This window comes from Amblyomma maculatum, chromosome 9, assembly GCF_055883805.1.
Source record: "Amblyomma maculatum isolate TAMU_Amacu chromosome 9, ASM5588380v1, whole genome shotgun sequence".
In the NCBI taxonomy this organism is placed as follows: Eukaryota; Metazoa; Arthropoda; class Arachnida; order Ixodida; family Ixodidae; genus Amblyomma; species Amblyomma maculatum.
In genome coordinates this window covers 15,177,704-15,197,725 of record NC_139352.1, presented here as the reverse complement: position 1 = coordinate 15,197,725, position 20,022 = coordinate 15,177,704, and the positions used below count along the sequence as shown (strand labels likewise).

The following is a 20,022-nucleotide window of genomic DNA, read 5'->3' as shown; positions in this document are numbered from 1 at the left end:
AAACCAAGGCGGAGCGTCGACACTTCGTGGTTAACCTGAGGGAGTTTGAGTCTGCCACGAGGCAATTTCGCCAAAGCTTTACCGAAAATCTATTCGGTAGCATGTATAAACTTTCAATTTCGCCACTGGCTATAACCACAGGCTGCAATTTGGCGTAGCCAGTCGAACGAAGCTTTCGGTTACACACTATATGCTTAACCAAAGCGGAATTACAGCCATTTTTATTGTTTTCCCTGTTCACAGGGAAAAGTAAATCCAGTTCAGGGAGATACCCTGATACTTTTAAGTGCAAGACCTAAAGACGTTCAACTCTTCCCAAGCTGCCGCTACTGTGATGGGGTTGATGTGCTCGTATGTTTAATCTTAATCCGCGAGCGTCTGTTTGACCTTCCGCAACATGGGCTTCATATAGCGGCATTATGAAAGCCTCCGCCTTGCCCTCGCCCCTAAGAAGGATAAAATAAAGCGGAATTTCAAAGTGAAGTTCGCTAGGGAGCGTCAAGATTTTCAAGCGTCCTCTGACGTCTGCGATAAAGCTTGCCATAGTCTATTTGTAGCGTGCAAAATGCGAACATAAAACACTCTGTCTTTTCAGGCGTTGCGTACGAGACCACGGCAGCTGTAAAGTTTTCGCCAGTGCGATGAAAAAGTACGATGCGCTCGAAAAAAAGAAAAAAAGCTCACGATCTAAAAAGACGAGCTTTTTAGACACGTTTTATATGTCATTTTGCTTTTCTCTCCTCCTTTAGTGGCTTGAAAATGAGAGTCCGCCGTGCTTATTGCTGGAGGCAAACGAGGCTGTTGAGTGTTACGCCGTCTATTATCTTTACATCCGCGCACAATTTACTTAGTGAATGCTCCGCGAGGGATCAAGGCTGTGCTTATTGACGGTGCTCGAATACACACTCTTCTTGTGGATTTAAACTTTCGTGTCATTGTTATCTGCGACGTAGGTGATGCGTGATTTATTCCACATTTCTGCTTGGCGAAAAAAACAAAACAAAACATAAGGAGTGGTCACATATGTGATCTTGGCAATACCAGCCCACGAATTTTTTGTTTGCAAAGCTTCGGCAGGGACATACTCTGTGCTATGGCAGATTTTTCAGTCGACCTAAGCACGTCTAAAACTTCTTGAACTAGATAATAATGCCTAGACATTACTGCACCGTGTGCGCATCCAAATGTTCTACCGCCGTGCGAGGACATGGGTGACCGCGAAGATTTAGAACTGGTACTGGTGTTTCGCATATCTGCTTACGAAGAGCTATGCCATACCTGTTCTTGTCACTTGTAGGCCCTAGAGCAGAGTGGAAGCTTCACACCTATACTGGTTTTAGGAATGTAGATACAGAGCACAGTTGGAGCCAGCGCGTGCTCATTGGGCTGAAATTAGTTTGTTCTATAAGTCAGCTATAGCGTGAAATTTTGATCGTGACAATGCCAAAGGTTGCTCAGAATGACTAATAATTTCCGCAGGACAAACTGTGCACATTGTGTAAGGACACCTCAGTTTTTCCTAAAAGTTATTTATGCCAATCAGGAAACTATCCAGCGCAGTGGCGTCAGTCTACCATGCCTAACGGTTGAGCAGTGAATAGCGGGTTGCATCAGTAAATGATCATGTTCCGCCGATGCTGCATATCTGCAGCGAACTTAGACTAGTAGATTAATGATGCTCCCGTGTTTGGTTTTAGTGTCGATATTGGGAACTCGATTCTATGTTTTTGAATGCTGTTTGTGTCGTGGAATAATACTTCTTACCCGACAAGAGTGCCCGCATATCGATGAATAAATTCGCCGCTAGAGGTTCATTCTAAGAATCTAATCAAAAGTCTGAGGGAAGAGGAAAACATATTCTGAAAACAAATCGTGAACGCTTCGCTGCAGTCTGTAGAGACATACATGTGCGTGTTTTAAGACCCCGCTTGTCGAGAGAATGCCTGTTGGGAGGAGACAGCTGGGTTTTCACCAATGAGCTGCTAAACTATGAGACGTCAGTGACGTCATAAAGGTGATGTCCCTGTAACTGCGTACTGGAGACTGCTGGAAACCGTCCATCGCTCAGTGGCAGCATGGCCTTGACAAAGGCAGTTCTTTCTCCGATGTCCTGTTGTGACATTAGCTATAGCCAACCTTTCTTTTTATCCCAAAGCTAGCCGCAGTGAACGTGTGGAGAATATTTAGCAAGTTTCAGAATTGCGATCGGCAGAGGCAAAATGAAAAATAGCCAATAGAATGCAGTAGTTGACTTAATATGTAATAGTTCCTTTTTTTGCTTCGTTTGTCTCTTGGTAGCAGCCACCCGCGACGTCGCGTTTGAGGGTAAGAAATATGGCACGTCGGCTTCGCTGTCGAAGCACCGTCAGAAAAGAAAATAATGGATCGGGAACAGACTAATGACATAATTCGGCCCAGTATTTCATACACCATGAAGGTGCTGATGCGGAAGAGTGTATACGTAAGCTTGTGGCTGAGATACCAAAGGAGCGTATGTGCAAAAGAATTTTCCAAGAAACTAGACATTTTCGTTCTATAAAAAGAACAATTCTATAAAGAGTGGGCAGTCACTGAACCAGAAATTACAGCGGAACAAAATGATACAGTTAAAAATTGGCTGCGGTTTAGCTTCGTTTAAACATAGTGTGAAGCTAAAGCTGAAGAATGGTTTCACATGGTAAAGCTCTTTATTCAGCAGCAGGTTTTTCTTTGGTTATGGCTAGGAATGGACTCCGGTGACCCTTAATAAAGTTGGCCTTGGTTTGACCTTGGCGTACTACGAGTCAGCGCGTGGCTGCGAACTTGATATGGACGTCAGCGATATATGTCTCGCCACGCAGCTGCTCACGCGTTAAGCTACTTCCCACGTCAATTGACCTTTTACCTTCACCTTTACCTTTACCTTCACCTTTGGTGGACACATAGCTACCTAAAGTGGCTGTGGCTTAAGTTCCAACCATGACCTCGAAGATGTTTGAAAATCATTGGAAGCACTCGGCGACCTTGGATTTATTTCGCTTCAAAATTGTTGGGGTTTAAGCTCAGCTTGAACCTAGTGATAGAGTGAAAGATGTGAGTGTTGTAGTTATAGCTTCTGTAACACCGCCTTTTCAATTCGCGATCTTTGTAACGTTCCCTCTAGAACGATCTCAACGCTACCACTCGCTGACTCGACCAGTGCGATCTTGCGTCTTCTTTTGTTCGCCCGTCTCTGTTCGATTCCCTCCTGTCTCCTCCCGCGCTTCGGAGGCAGCCGCGGGAGCCCTCACTGCAGCCCTCACTGCCCAATAATAAGAGCGGCTCTCACTCACATACGCTGGCCGAGCGGTACTGCAGGAAGTTGGGATCTCCCCGCCGAGAGCGGCCCCAAGTTGTTCTGAACTTACCCCAGAATATCGCCCAAATCTCCGCATCCTTCCCATTTCCAAACGAATGCACCCGGAATACCACGCCGAGAGACGGGCCGACTGTGCACGTCATTTCGAGAAATGCTTCAGCGGACTTCCGGACGTCACGTATACGGACGCCTCTTACCATCCCTCAAAGCCAGTGACGGTGGCGGTAGCCCTTGCCCCTCAGCGCTGCTGGTCGTAATAAAAGAGCTCACCACCATCATTACCACTCGCGAATGCGAGCGGTCACATTGCTCTCCATCACCCGATATGGGCCGACCCAATGCGGCGACAGCTTCTTTGCAAGCCTCTTTTGAGGGAACCTGAGCGAGCAAATGTGCCCTATTGCCGGTTTTAAAATGAGTCTTCCTGCTAGTGCTCTCTAGACGCTTCCTTAGCCGCCTGGTGCGCGTAGCTTAACCTCTGTGCTAGCTCAGCCTGGTAGTCGTCTGGGTGACATTGTGGCCTTTTGGCGCTTCGCGTGCTGCCCCAGGGATCATTGATTGTCTCCTGTAGAGTAGGAAGAAGGAGCTTTCCTGGAGTTCCTTCGTGGACGACAGAATTGTAGGCCAATGTTGCGAACGGCAGCCAAATATCACAATCGCGCTGGTCTTTATGCACATAGTGTCAAAGGATCTTAGTTGGTGTTTGATTCAGCCTTTCTAAGGCCCCGTTGCATTCGCGGTGGTATGCCGTCGTTTGGAGCCTCTTCACACTCAGGAAGCAGTAAACGCCTTGCATTAGCTTTCCGGTGAAATTAGCTGCTTGGTCAGTAAGTACCTGCGAAGGAACTCCGTGACGCAATACCATCCCTTTGACAAATGCCCTGGCAACAGACTCAGCTCTTTGATCCTCCAGCGCGAACGTTTCTGTGTACCGCGTCAAGTGATCAACGAATACGAGAATGTGGCGCTTGTCCGAAGTCGTGCTCGTTAAAGGCCATACTATTTCATGGCTGCCCTTTCGAACAGCCTTTTTACGTTCTGAAAGACCTGCAGGCTCCTTCCCTTCGGCGTTTTTCGAAGTAGGGGGGATTCACAGTTTCTACAATACTCGGCGATGCCTTTTTTTTCATTACAGGACAGAAATGCCCTTCGCGGACCCTTTGACGAGATTTTCAGAAGCCCAGGTGACCAGCGCTGGGTATATTTTGGTGGAGCCGCAGGGTTTCCGCTCTCATGGACGACGGAACAATGCTCCGACCCGTATTGTGTGCCGTTTATTTGGATTCGAAAATGCCCTGTTAGCCCAGATAATATCGGTCAGCTTCTTTTTTTTTTTCTGAGTGCTGACACTTGCCTACCATCTTGCTAACTGATGGATCCTTCCTCAGTTCACCGTGTAAATGGGCCTCTTCAACAGAAGGGAAAATCTCGGTTACGCGGGTTTCTGCAGAGCGGCTGAACGCGTCAGCGTTCTGATTTGTTCTCCCCGGGCGATGAATGACTTCGAAGCTATGTTCCTGGAGGAGCAGGTTCCAGCGTGCCAGTCTGCAGTTCGGGTCCCTGACACTCATGAGCCACTTTAGCGGTTGGCAGTCGGTAACAATTTTGAAAGGGCGGCCGAAGAGGTAGCAATGAAAGTGGCGCACTCCCCACACGACTGCCAGGCCTGTTCAGTTGCCCCGTAATTCTGTTCAGCCGCGTTAAGCTGCCTACTCGTGTAAGCTACTGGATATTCCTTGCCTTCGTGCATCTGGGACAAAACTGCGCCTAGGGCGTGCTTAAATGCATCGTTCGTTAGTAGGAATGATTGGCTGAAATCGGGGAAGCGAAGAGCAGGTGCTTCCATAAGCCGGCTCTTTAGTTCTTGAAAAGCGCTCTGAGCCTGAAAAGACCACGAAAAAGGCTGTTTACCCTCTACTGTGGTCAGTGGCTTAGCTACAGCAGCGCAGGTAGGAATGTGACGCCTGTAGTAGGTGACAAGGCCAAGGAAATGGCGGACTTCGGCTTTGTTGGTCGGTCTTGGAAAATGGTCACGCACTCCAACTTCTCTGGGTCAGGGCGGACAACCTGGGCCGAAACAACATGCCCTAGGTACTTAACTTGCGGTTTCAGAAATTCGGTCTTCGTGTCGTCCCCTCTGCTGATAGCCTACCATGGCATTACAAGATTAAATGCTTTCTTGCGTTAAAATTCGGTGCGTTAAATAATAGTGTATCCTGCGTCGGAATGTGAATGTAGGAAATGTTTGCGGCAGAAACTTTTTATCTTATGTAACACAATGAAACGCGAATCTATGCGTCTTCGTATGCTCACTCAGCACAATACCTGAATTCTCGAAAGGTTCGGCGTAATCCTCCAGAATTAATGTTCGAAAATTCTATCTATTCTCGCCATTGAGTGTTGAAATGGTTTACCTGCCGACATTGTGTGCTGCAACTCCGTGGACGGTTTTTACAAAAGTGCTTGCCTGCCGCGGATTTATTTCGAATAAAGAATAAAGAACGCTGGTTTAATATTACAAATCAACTTTATCATCGTGACGACAAACCTTAAAGCAAAAAAAAAAAAAAAAACTGAAAAAAAAAAACACTTTAAAATGAGCTTCACAGGTGAAGTATACGGTTGAAATGCAAGCAAACCTTTGAACGTCACCATAGGTCGCGGTTTTAGTTAAGGGTGCGTAATGAATTTCGGCGATGTGTTAATTCATGATGAAAAATAGCGCACAAAATACACGAAGGACGGATGGACGACACGGACTAGCGCTACGTTAATTTTCACGTTAATTTGCCTTCTTTTTTTCTCCAACCCTCCGATAAACGCACGTCTGCGCGCGCAAGGCCGACGAAGCAATTATCGCGCCTGTATTCAAACGAGATGCGTGCGGTACGTTTCCACGAGCCTCCGATGGGCTATGTGAGTCGGGCGAAACATTTCTGTTACAACTCGAGGCCAGTGCAGTATGCGGCGTGACGACCTGTGCTGTACGAAGTAGCAGGGCGAGGCGGGCAAGCAGGAATGTTGGTACGCTGTTCATAGCTTGTAACATTATACTTTCAGAGTAGGTTCCATGTTACACCCCGGCCTGGTTGCTTAGTGAAGACGCTCAAGGACAGGCGTGACGTAGGAGTAAGCAAGCAAACAGCCTAGGAAGGTAAATTAGCTCGTATTTGATCCAGCGAAACCTGCTAATGCAGGAATGTGAAGGCACTTTGCGCAAGACGTAGAGACGAATGTGCTGCTGAATCGAGGATTACGTTTTAATTTTTTCGTATATTTTTTTCGTTGAACTTCTGCTTGGTTTTTATAGAAGAGCGGCGTACGTGTGACACTCAAGGTGGGAAACGGATAGAATTCCCTCATAAATTAGTCGCGCGAATGACACAGCATGCCCGTACAAGTTCTCGATCATGTGGCTGGATTATGAGGCTTATTAAACACAGCAGCAATGAACGTGTCTGGAAGGCAATCGACGATATATTTGCCCATCCTCTTTCTGTTTTGCACCTTTTGGTAGTTTATCTTGCAAATGTTAAAGTTTGTGCGATAAAATCCGCATTATTGAAGGTTTAATGTGTCTGCAATGATTAAAATGGCCGTTGTCTCCTATTTTTTTTTTTTTGAAGCAAATGGTCCAATGCGCAGGAAGAGCTTTGTTTACGCGTTTGTCCTTCCCTCGCATCCAGTAATTAAAGCTGCCACAAAAATCCAGTGGGGAGCGTTTTTGACGAGAGCGAAAACGGTAACAGCAAAAGCCAGGAGCCTCTAAGCGCAGGTCTACAGGTATACATTGACAGTTATTGTGAAATTTTATGATGAGCGAAAAAAAAAAAAAACTGTCGTAAACAACTTCCGGTGGAAAAGGCCACTTTTCAAGGATTTCTAGGTATGTGAGGGAAATAACAGAAGAACCGCCAAGTTTAGCAGTGCTCGGAAAGTGCGAGGTGGAGAAAACATTTGGACGTTAGCAGCACAGCTAGATATCGATGACGAGTTGCGCACATAAAAAAGACAAACGCAGGAAGAAAACAAAGGTTATGAAAACAAAGTTCTTCTAAAGTTAGTAGCATAATACGCTTCATTGCTGCCGTTTAAAGCAAACCCTGCGGCTAAAGCGTGCAGATTTCTTGTGTTTACGCTGCAAATACGGAATCGAAACAATGAATTCATTTCTGCGCAACAACTGGCGTAATAAGAGCACTAAAACCAGTGCGCACAATATTAGGATAATAGTGAGTTCATACTTTTTCTTAAGGACTTTTCGCTATGCGAAACTTACACTGTAGTCGGATACAACGAAGTCTTCAGTGGTCGCGCCAGACCGCCACACACAATTCTTCGTGACAAAGTAGTGGGCTGGTAGAGCTTTTCTGGTTACCAAAACAAAGAAGCTAGGCATCAGACCAAATTATAAGCTCAACAATTTTGACGACTCTTGACGACTCTCGCATGTTTGGTATGGTCAAACTTGATAAACTTGTTTTATTTGCTTTTCGTCGGCGTAAAGCTTAACTTAAGATGGTACGTGAAGTCGCGAGCCTGCATCTAGCCGAGAGATGCGGTCCTGCTGACGACTTGCGTCGTCATAGTGTAGACGCATAACAGACTGCATTGAATGAGCCAGTAAGGCTGCGACGTCACTCCTTGAGAATGAGAGGTGTATGGAAGGCTGGTCTTCATGAGCCAGCTTGGCTTCGGCATCAGCACTTTTATTCAGTTGTTAGACCAGCCTTGTCTTGTTCGCTTCTTTTCTCTGTCTCGTTTTTTGTCTGGTTTAAAAATGAATCATTACCAACTCGCCCAGTCGTCAACCTTGTTGAGCACTTTTATCGCTTGTGATACCGCAATGGCTGAGGATCCATTAAAACTTGACGACGTGGCCACGCTTGAAGGCCTCAGCAAGCAGAACAACAATTTGCCCGACTAGCTGCTCATGTGTACTTGGTTTTATGTACGTTTTTATAGTCTGTAGTGCAGGTGTCGAGTCGCAAAATGACCGATGTATCGGATGACCTCTCTTACCCCTGCCAATTCAGCTGCCATGGATGATGTTTTATGCATAAGTTTAAAGCGGTGGCTGTACGCGCTTCCAGGCACTACAAACGCCGCTGCTGAAGAGGTGGTCGTCACTGAGCCATCGACAAAAACATGCACTGAGTCACTATGCATAGAGGATATATATGACTGTGCCAACTGTTTTAGTCCAACTGTTGCGATGTGCGGCTTTTTTGGTATACCTGGAATATTATTACGCACGTTAGGCTTTGGAATTATCCATAATGGCACTGGCGAAATTTCGTGGGGCATGTAGTTTATAGGTGTCAACATTCCATTGCGTCCTGATAGCTTTCGAATAAGATGAATCTGGACGCACGCTACTAATGTTGGCCAGGGAGTGGTGATTATGCCTAGTTATGTGTCGCAAATGTGCACCCGTAGATGATATGCAATCTCTCTGCGAGGTTCTATAACACCATGCTGAATTTGTACAATGGCACTCTGTGCTGTTTAAGGGGGATATGAATGTTGCTATGTTATTGTTAGGTGGCAAACAGCGCGAAAAGATGGATGACAGAGGACCAAGGGCACGACATAGACAATTAGACACAGCGCTCGTCTGCGTGGTTCGTTTGTTCATCCGCACTTCGTTCTTTTGCTCTGTTTTTCGCCCGAAAATGAATTCCTACCATCTCGTCCAGGCTGGCTATCCTACTTGCTGTAGTACTGTGCGTTTCTATAGTGATGTTCTTTGCGGCAAGCAGCTCACTGTAAAGTTCCCAGTAATTGCCCCTCGTTGAAGCTTTCCGGAAAAGCAACCATTTCTATATTTCGGAGTACTTTTCATTAGGCACCAACTTCCACCACGGATCAATACGTACGCATATGAATTCCAGTAAAACATTTCGTAAGGAGTATTATCCACTTTTTGTGAAGCGGCCACGCGTTAATGATCTTGTTTTGAGACTGAAATGCTCATGAATAGAAGGCGGGGATGCACAGCGCGAGGAAGTGAGTGTCTAACACGTGCGACTGTGGGGATGGCTTAGCTTACAGTGCGCTAGAAAAACGGGTTAGCGGGCTCAGATGCACGTTCTGCCCCCGGCCCTTTATGTCACTTCCGAGAGATTGCGCTAAAATGTGTTTTGCAGTCTTGCTCCTATGCTATGCGGTTTCTACAGGTTATTTCGCCAGACCTCGGAAATCGAAATAAATGATTGCTATCTCGATTGCGAGAAACATGTGTTTCCGCATTTCTTTTCGTGCTATAACCAAGAAACACATTACCATTGGGACTGCGACGGCACGGGAGGCGTTCTCGATAACCTGTTCTTCACTTAACTAGTTGGTAAGTTGCAACGATTACTGCGACGATAATGTGAGCGCGACAATCCGTTTAATCTACCTCGACTAAAAGTAATTACTGTTTAATCGTCTACTATGGCTAAGACGAGCGTCGAGCATGTTAGCTGACGCTCGAAGATCGCCTTAGCAGTGGAGCGAATTCGCCACACTGTATCGAATTTGAAGTCCTAAGCAGTTTTTTTTTCTTTTGCCTTAGTAAATGTATAAGACGCACGTGCGTGTAGACAATGTCGAAAAGAAAACATGCGGCACGTGTATTCATGAAAAAGCTCTTTCCGTTAAAGCACCATAAAAGCTGATTTCCAGATGCATAAATCAATTCGAACAGGGATCTCAATAGGCAGCGTCGTTGCTCTCCGATAAAATTCCTTTACTTTCGAATGCACTTTCGAGCTCGTGTAATTTATTAGAAACAGCGAGCAAGTTTACTGCTTCTTGCAGACAACTCAAGGAGAAATATTTAATTAGTCGCTGGCTGATAAACATATTTGCTTAGATGTCATGCAGATGGCCTGTCACAGAGAAACATAGCGACTATTTAGGATGCAGCAGTCGCTTCCTTGAGTATAATAATGAAATGAAATTTAGGGCTCCACATAGTTAAATATACTGTTCAGTACTCCGACAAAGGTTTGTGTTGCAATAAATACTTCAATCTCTCTTGTACCCAGCTTAGCTGCAAGCTGCTTGTGTCGGTTGGTTAGCGCCGTGTGCGTCGAGTTTCTGAAGCGACGTTATTTGCGGGCGGTTCGAGAGATGTATTTCGAGTCGTCTTGTTGCTTGTTTTAGGGTCATATTTATGCTAGTTGCACTTGTGTCTGTGTTTCGGAGTTCTTTTTTTTTTTTTTATAGTGATGGTGCGCAGGGTTTAGGAAGAATCGTCATAACAGCGTCTTCCATGTGTGTTCACCTGTCGCGCGCAATGCGTGCCTCTTTTCCGTTTATATAATATTAATGAAATTCCTGATTATGTGTCGCAACTGAAATAGCAATTCGCACAGGGCACATATTTGGTCAAGCTTCTTGTTTTCATGGTGCAAGTTCTTTGCCCACTGTAACCTCCCTTTTTTTTCATCTTGTGGGACGTTGTATAGAGACGCCTTCCTCGTGTCTTTCATAAGTCGGCACACTGGTGAAAAAAAATTACCGAGGACATTTAATTAAGCCTCCTTACGTACTGTCAGTGCGTAATCATTAAGTGATGCTCCTTTTCTTCTGTTTTGTGTTTATTTTAGAAAGGTTTAAATGGTTTTGTGTGGTTTAGTGTTCGGTTTTGGGTTATACCCGTAGTGACCTTTTCAAAGATATAGGAATTGGCGTTGAAGTTGCAAGTTTAGTTGTTGATAATATTTCAATAATTAAGGGATAATAGCTGAAAATGGTAATTACAGTAGTGCAGTCGTACTCAGTACAAACTATCCAACAATATATGATTTTATGCTGCCTTATTAAGTTGAATTTTTATTCACAGTAAATTAATTCAGGCCTACATTTATTCTCGACATATGCTGACGACGCTATAGCATAAAGTTCAACATTTAATCACAAATAACTAATGAACAATAACTAAGGCCTATATTTAGTCCGTGCAATTATGCTCGATATATTCTGTCCAACGATAGAACACTCGAGATAAGTTACAGAGCCAGTGAGAACACATTCTATCTCGCACACACGTCCCGTGCACATAATCCATGTAATGCTACGCATAAACTGCTCTGGCGACTAGCATAGAGAACTACAGCACGAGCACATTGTGCGAGGACATTACAGAGGCAGGCGAGTGACAGTGCAGGAGCATGGGGATCTTCAGGTGGAACCAATTCCAGTGCATTCATAATAAAATTACGTTCGAAATGGAATTATATTACAATACCGATTACTGTACAACGATCACGCACAATTAAGATACATAGCCGTTCCCATCGCTGATACCGAGAAGTAATCACACTACATTACAATTACTTCGTAATGCAAGTGCGCTGAAATTAGTTTCAAGTTTACATATGCATTAAGAAAACTGAGTGAACGAAACTTGAACCACTCTCCAGAAGCCCCCGATGAATGCATATAGCAAATTCCGTCCCCTTCTTCTTTCATACAGCAGGGGCCATTAGAAAAATAACACAGTGGTAGCAGCACAACACCCTTTCTGCCATTAAAGTAGTATCATCCGCAACAACCTTAGATATGCGGATGATACCACTTTAATGGCAGAAAGGGAAGGGGAACTCAAGAGACTTCTGATGCGCGTACAAGAAGAGAGTGAGAAGTTTGGGCTTAAACTGAACATTAAAAAGACAAAGATCATGGCGTCTTGCCCTATCAAGTCCTGGAGCATCAATGGAAAAGTGGAAGCTGTGACAGAGTTTCTCTTCTTGGGCTCCAAGATTACCTCGGAAGGAGACTGCAGCCATGAAATTAGGAGACGCCTGCTTCTGGGAAAGAGAGCAATGGTTAGCCTTGACCGCCTAGTAAAGAGCAGAGACATTAGTCTGCCAACCAAGATCCGTATAACTCGTGCTATGGTCTTTCCAGTTGTGATGTATGGATGCCAGAGTTGGACTGTGAAAAAGGCAGACCGCCGAAGAACTGACGCGTTTGAACTGTGGTGCTGGCGAAGACTCTTGAGAGTTCCTTGGACTGCCAGAAGATCAAATCAGTCGATATTGTCGACCATAAACCCTGACTGCTCATTGGAGGGTCAAATTCTAAAGTTAAAGCTCAGCTACTTTGGTCATCTGATGAGAAGAGAGGAGTCGCTGGAGAAAGATTTGATGTTGGGAAAGGTTGAGGGTCGCCGGAGAAGGGTATAGGCAGCGAACGCGATGGTTAGATGGCATCCTCGAGGCACTGCAGATGAAGCTATGTGATGTTAGGAAGATAGTGAGAGACCGGAAAGCGTGGCGTGACATGGTCCATAGGGTCACGAAGAGTCGGACACGACTGAACGCCTGAACTGAACTGAGCACAACAACGTAAAATAGAAGCATGGTCGAAAGTTCGTCACTTTCACTGCACTCAAGAAATAAACAAGCATCGAACTCAACGGCTTCGCTTCCCAGCACCGTTGGTTCTTTATTGCTGCGGTGGCTTCCTCTCAGTAATGTTCGGGCCGCCGGGTTCGCTCCGTGGTAAAAGGTGCATTCTGTCCTCAGTCGATGCAACCCAGGGAGTGCCACTGAGCGCCCTGGCCAGCTTTCCACAACCCTTCGGCGGACACGTAGATTTGCATTTCTGATGCCTTACGGCCTGCCACGCTTCGTTCTTGCTTTCAAGGCGTCCGTTATTTTGTCTAGGCAAAGAGTAAAAACGCATTTTAGTAAAATAATTTCGAAAGGAATAAATTACGTTTGCTGCGAAATTACTGCGTTAAAGTAAACCATTTCATAACTCATTTACTGGACCAGAACGATAATTTATTACATTAGAAATTAGCAGAAAAGTAGTGAAATTGCAGCAGTTTCATTACAGCAATTCAATTACTGCCATGTCAGCTTCAGCGCCCCTAACGGCCTCTAGATACGGCAACACCAGCAGTTTCAGCTCGAAGCGAAAGCCTCCCAGTGAGTGCACTATCTAATATTTTACCACACTATAGCTTAGTTGCTTGACGCAGCGGCCAACGTGCGCACTTCGCCGTGGGTTAGAATCACGTCGCGTCCCTGCTCTATTCATACGTTTTATTCACTATTCAACGGAAACGTAGCGAAAAGGCTGAACAAAGAAAGGAGAGGACAGGAGCGGCCCCACAGCATGCTCTGCTGAATTTGATTTCTTATTCCCGCATCATGTGGTGCGTGACATCAAACAGTGACGACGGCGAATGGGTCCAGTGCTTTGGGGCTTCATATTAGGAATTTTCCGGCGTGCTTCTTTCAGTCTGCGCATGCACAATACCGTCGCGCATGCGCAGAACATGAAAACGCGCTTCCGCGAATGTCATCTCGGCGTCAGTGCCTCCCAGATTTTCCCAGGAAATCCCATTTAACTTTGCAAGATGCTTCTCTTCCTGCAAAAAAGAGAGATAGAAATACAAAACAGGACGCAGTGTCAAAGGAGAGATTTGAAGCCTAATGTAAAATAAAAAAAAAGAGAGAACGGAGATATTCGGTGCAACATTTTCTGGCGCGGAACATTTTATTTGCGATGAGCGACTGTGGGTCGTCACTGTATAAGATCTCGTCTGTCGTGTCCAGAGAGGCTGCGGACAGGAAACAGCTTTAAAAGAGCTTGCTGACGTCGGTCGTCTGTCGTAACGTTCCCTCCCGTTTTTTTTTTTTGTTTTGTTATAGAAGGAAAAAAAAAACAGCTCTTAAAGATCCCAGTGCTTTCCAGCGGACCGCTGTCTCGTAACCTCGGATAGAGTTTTGCACCTACGAGCGTATTCGTGTAGACGTGACATATGAACAAGACTGAGAAGGCAGCTGTATCGCATTTCTGTTTCCCTCGCTCCACTCAAGCGTTGCTGACAAGTCTGCACGAGCAGCTCGTCTTAGCTCACCGTTCACAACCAATATACATAAACGTCTATGTGGATAGTTCCGTGTAAACGTCCTGTGGCCTTTGAACAGCAGCTGCCATGAGGCACGCTGGCTGGCAGCGCTTCTCCTCGGCGATATGCGGGCCACTGTAAGAACAGTGTACTTCACAACGTCCGTGATGCGGGACCCATGTGATAGAGGAGTAAGGCGGTGTTTCGTGATTTGTTTCTGCGATGCAGACGGCAAGATGCGATTTATTTCCTGTCTCATGACATCTGCTCATGTGTTACTCGCGGATTTAGAGGAGCGTGCTACCAAAATAAAAGAGAAGTGCTTCCAGCTAGGTTGTTGTAATATCTCATATTTGTATTTCGTCGCTTTGTAAGATGCGGCCGCGGGTACGAAGCGCGATCTAATACTAATTTCGTGTAGCCCGGGACAGGAAATACGTCATGATTTGTTCTAATCCCATCTTTCGAACTTCCCAAGCACGGTGGTGAAATTATACGCGTCGCCTTCCAGCTGCACCATGCGACACCATGCAGAGAATACGGTTTAAAAATCTAGAGCTTCTTACCGTTAGGTCTGCCGAAATAATAGCCTTTTTGTTGAAAGTGAAACGAAACTCTGATCTCACAACCAAAAGCATTTCACTTGCCGGCGTTCGCAAGGGCGGTTATGAGTTCCTGTATTCTTCCATGAACTCAGTTCTTTATGTACGCTTCATATTTTTTTGCCGTTCTCTATAACATTCCATGCGCTTTCGTATCTCTTCGTCTCAATCGAACGATTAGTTCCCGGTGCCAAAAAAAAAAAAAAAACAACAACAGAAACAATGTGACCAATTTTATAATTCTTTTTTCGTCAGCCGCTAAGGAAAGGTTAATCTCACATACGCTATCACTCAGACGGTGGATCTTTCGCCGGTAGCTGAGATAAGAGCAACGCTATTCACATTGGAATCCATCGGGGTGATGAAATCTGGAGGCTCGGGGTGATAAAGGTACATTACACTTATCTGCTGTCGTTAACGAGCGTGATTACTGTTCCAGAACTCTGCATACCGTCCTTGCCAAATGCAACCAGGCAACGAAGTTTGCTTCTCAGCCGCTAACGGAGCGGAGTCGAAAGATGAGATTATCTATATCTTACACAACTTTTGAGCTCAAGTTGTGCAATATATGCTCTGCTACACGGCTGATAAGAATAAAAAAAAATAATTCTGGGTGTAAGAACAGATTCAGAGTTACGGTCCAAAATGGGCGTTTTCCACAAGCTGTGGAGCCCAGTCAGAACAGCCATATCGTAGAGCTCATAATCAGCTTCACTAACCACAAGGTACCGTGCACTGCAGGGACTTAGAAAATTCAACGGCTTGAGTTAAGTCTCATTACGTGCGGTAACGCGAAAGCATTCAGGGGCGTCTTGCGTTGGCTCTAGTTAGCTTGTTAGGTGGATTATTGATTGCACCACTGGCTATGACCTAGATTAGGGCTATGGCAAATGTCGCAAGTCATTATGCATTACCATTAGGACACATTGTAGCCAACTAGTCATGACTGTATTCGGTATTCGCTTGTTATGTGGATTCTGCATTGGATTCTTGGCTATGTCTTGGATTCGGCCTGTGACTAATGTGGGCAGTCATTAGGCAATGTCATTGAAGCGTTAAGCCACTTATTTATGATCAAGCTCTGTGTTGACTTGGTATGCGAATTCTGGAATGGATTTTTGGCTATGACTAATGTGGCTAGTCTATGCAATGCTATGAATGCACTATTGTCAAGTAATCCTGAATGAATTTGATATTTTGTCTTTTTTACGCTTTATGCGGATTATGTTGGATTGGGCTTCGATCTGTTGTTGGGTCACGCATTCCGCGGACAGTCACTCTCTGCGCACGCCACTGATGAGCCAAGAAGTGCTTTCGCCTTAAAAATGTTCCTTGCTTACTTTTGACAAAGTCGGTACGTGTATTAGCTGACACTGCAAGAATTGTAGTGCAAGCAATTACTTTCAAAGTGTTCAGCAGCGTTGCATCGTTGCATTGAGCAAAACAGTGGTAGAGCATTCGCGACAGCGCTCGTGGGCAAAAAGGTGGGAGTAGTTTACTCAGACGAACTTTGGGGTGACGGGACTACTTTTTTTTTCCACGCGTTGGGAAAAATATGCTTCCATTCCTCGACTTCAGGCGACGACCCGATCCAGGGTCAAGCAAGAAATGTTTTATTTCTCTGTTGTCCCGTGTGCGGGCGTTGGGACCTGGTTTGGCGGAAGTTCTACTTAAAATTATTTTAAAACTGCTTTGGAAGAATATGTGGGCATAATAGCATCGCATATGTACCCGCGTGCTACATAACGAAATTAATTACAACAAAAATAGTGAATTTCTTGTATAATCCGAGTGTGAAGCTTCTAGCATCTTTGAAGCTCAGCTGAAGAAAATTCAGGGAAGTGGACCGAGAGAACTTGCCTCGGAAATATATAGGCGCCTTCTCGAACACCCACAGAAAAAAACAATTTTCGCTGATTTTCGATCTCAGAACAATTTTGACAATTATTAATTTTAATAACTGTCAGATAATGAAGATACTAACGCCCAAAAAATCTAACCATTTTTTTTTTTACCCTGCGGCTGAGGGGCTATTGCGCACGGCTTTTAAGCTCAACCTAGTAGGTTTGATTTCCTGCCACGGTGCATGTGTTTTGATGGAGCCGAAATGCAGGATCTTCTGTTGCTGAATTATGACAGCGCACGCATTAAAGGAACGAGGGTAAGAAAATTCGCCGCCAATCAAAATGTCAAATTGGTTGAATATTCATTTTCTTTCTTTTCACCCTTCTTTTTTTTTTTGTAGTGCTGCTCAGGTTACGTTCTTCACTATGTATTAGTCATCCCTAATGAGAAATTCAGTCGATATTGTCGACCATAAACCCTGACTGCTCATTGGAGGGTTAAATTCTAAAGTTAAAGCTCAGCTACTTTGGTCATCTGATGAGAAGAGAGGAGTCGCTGGAGAAAGATTTGATGTTGGGAAAGGTTGAGGGTCACCGGAGAAAGGGTAGGCAGCGAACGCGATGGTTAGATAGGCGCTGCAGATGAAGTTATGTGATGTTAGGAAGATAGTGAGAGACCGGAGAGCGTGGCGTGATATGGTCCATAGGGTCACGAAGAGTCGGACACGACTGAACGAGTGAACTGAACTGAATGAGAAATTTCGTATGACCAAAGTGTATAATATTATCCAAATATGAAGTGCCCGTGAAGTGCCGTTAGAGGTAGAAAAGTACTACGCTCTCACATGTTCCTCGTGTGGTTTCCTAATTACTTCCGTATGATGTGTGACTATGTATACAGTGTTCATCGGTATTTACGAGTGTAGTTCACATGCATTAAATTTTACACACAACATTTCACTAGGGAAAGCTGTCTACAAGACGAAAACTTGTGGGCCGTTACAAATTACACCCTCCATTTGAATGTTTTTCTCCCAGAGAAACAGTATCGGCGGTCCGTGCCGGAACAGCAACCATTGCCGGCCCGAGCTGTGTTGCCTGCAGAGCCGGGACCACAACCGAACGTGCCAGCCGCTGGCCAAGATTGGAGAGCACTGCACCGAATTCCAGATCAAGGGCGGATCCTATCCCGACCACTGTCCTTGCTTCCAAGGTACACGCGATCGCAGGATACTAGTCGAGTGTCCATGAAATTGCGTGCTTTGCGCTTTCGGTGCGCTAACTAATACTCGAAATGCATTTTTAGCGCTTATGAACAACTAGAGGCCAGTAGACGAGCACTGCGAATGCTTGGCATCAACTGCACTTTTTACCTGCTAAGCAATTAGGATAAATATAGAGCTTCCTTCGCTCATGCGCAGCAGACATAAGCAATTGGGGAATTACTGCGATAAACGATGTTTTGTTAAAGAGAAAAGGAGGGTCTTAACCAGCAACCGGTGCGAGTAAATAGTGGTAATATTTACAACATATCACTCGGCATATATGGCTGCAAAAACAAACAAACAAACAAACAAACAAACAAACAAACAAACAAACAAACAAACAAACAAACAAACAAACAAACAAACAAGCAAGCAAACAAGCAAGCAAGCAAGCAAGCAAGCAAGCAAGCAAGCAAGCAAGCAAGCAAGCAAGCAAGCAAGCAAGCAAGCAAGCAAATTATCTAACCTATACGCTCAGTTCCTGCCTTGCTAATCAATAATCATTCCGTGCTTTTCCTTCCCATCTTGACGGCGAATTTTGACTCAGCTCACCCGTTCGCATAAGTGGTATGATTGCAGTCAAACTGCTAGAAGTGGTTTACTAAACGTGTTGTCACGCCATATAATGACGTCATATATTTTTATTGCTATATCCAGCTTTCTACTGTTCCTGTCTGCGTGCGCACGCGTGACGGTAGCCTTGTTTATGCGAGCTGTTTTTAGCACGTACTAATGTAGTTTACGTCATGTGCTTGCTATGTGTGCCGTCACGTCCCTGGCCTTCATAAGGTCCAGGAAAATGCGCCCGAGTCTGCTTAGGAAGCAGCCTGGCTGAATGCCGTAACCACTACGCTATATAGCTCAAATCGCTACCGCACAGGTAATCCTAATAGTGATTGGTGCCCAGCTCAGTGTGCATCTGCATTAGTGGTGTAGTGAAGTTTGATTGCGATCGAGTCGAAATCAGCCGATACCGAACCAGTTTCCGAAACGCGACCGTGATTTTCGACATGGATTGAAGAGCTCCCCACTCCCGATCAGTTCGCACTATGCTCATTTTAACGTTCGACGCTATTTTTACTCGCTTCCCTGGCTACGTGCAGTTTGAAAATTAGGCAAGGACTGTTAGCCCTTGTTTGGCTGTGCGATCATTTGTTGTGGTCTGTTTATTTCAAACGGTGCGAATTATTAAGAGGCGTGTACTTACTGGGGGGATTGATGAATGTTGCAGGTGTGTTAGGTGTTTCAGACGCATCCTGCCCGCTGAGATGTGTATTTGTTCAACTCGGAGAGGTATACATTGTATGAGGACGAGCGAAACACCACGACATCACTGTTGAACAAAGAAGTGTAAATGCGATGCTGTAATGACCAAGCGATGAAGCTGCAGTAGATACATTTTTATTTAAGGAGCTATTATATAATGGGGTGACTGGCCGCCATTGCACCATCCTTTGGGAACTCATTATGGAGCTATGTAGGTGCAGAGCACACGCTCGAATAGCCGCAGAAGGCGTCTTCTGGGCGGCGAGGAAGGTCTCTGAAAGATGCTTTATATACGTTGTAAATATTTTCAGAGCGCAGAGCTTTCCTAACTGCTGGTCTCTTGAATGTATATGAATCCCGCACGTCGGAAGCGATGACGACAGTGGGAAACAAGAACCGCAGAAACACTTTCATATTACTCATAAATTGTAATGGTCGGATTAAATTCTACTGCGTCAAATGGTACATGTTTTTGGCTTGTGTTACCATTCAGGTTCATGCAGACGACAAACGCATGAGTAGCTAATTAATGTTGTGGATAGCCTACAACCAAAAATTATATTAAATGTCAGTCGCAGCTTCCTACAGCTCGTGCCAGATGTAGAAAGAGAAGTACATTTTTGAACGTGCTTGGTGACTGAGCCCGCGTTGAGCCAAAATAATTTGGCGAACATCATAATAAAGGCGAGAGGTTAAAGTTGCGATGGTTAATGGTTTTTATTTCATCTGTGGCTACCTGTGTAGCCAGATTGCCTCTTCTTGTGTAACCATGGTTGCTGTATTTTCGCTACCTCTTAAATATTATCCGCACATATTTTGCCAGAAAGCAAACGTGATATAGGAAATAATT

At 45.0% G+C, this 20,022-nt stretch overlaps 2 protein-coding genes across 2 annotated transcripts in view; one reads left to right on the top strand and one right to left on the bottom strand.

Annotated features, from left to right (window-relative positions):
• The window catches only part of LOC146178409 (uncharacterized), a 34,361-nt gene that overhangs the window by 7,653 nt on the left and 6,686 nt on the right, over positions 1-20,022 (top strand). Inside the window, exon 2 of the mRNA XM_084578245.1 lies at positions 17,680-17,854. Coding sequence (XP_084434371.1) covers positions 17,680-17,854 — 175 coding nt within the window. The remainder of the gene's footprint in view (positions 1-17,679; positions 17,855-20,022) is intronic.
• The window catches only part of LOC146178410 (uncharacterized), an 85,481-nt gene that overhangs the window by 63,012 nt on the left and 2,447 nt on the right, over positions 1-20,022 (bottom strand). The window lies entirely within an intron of this gene.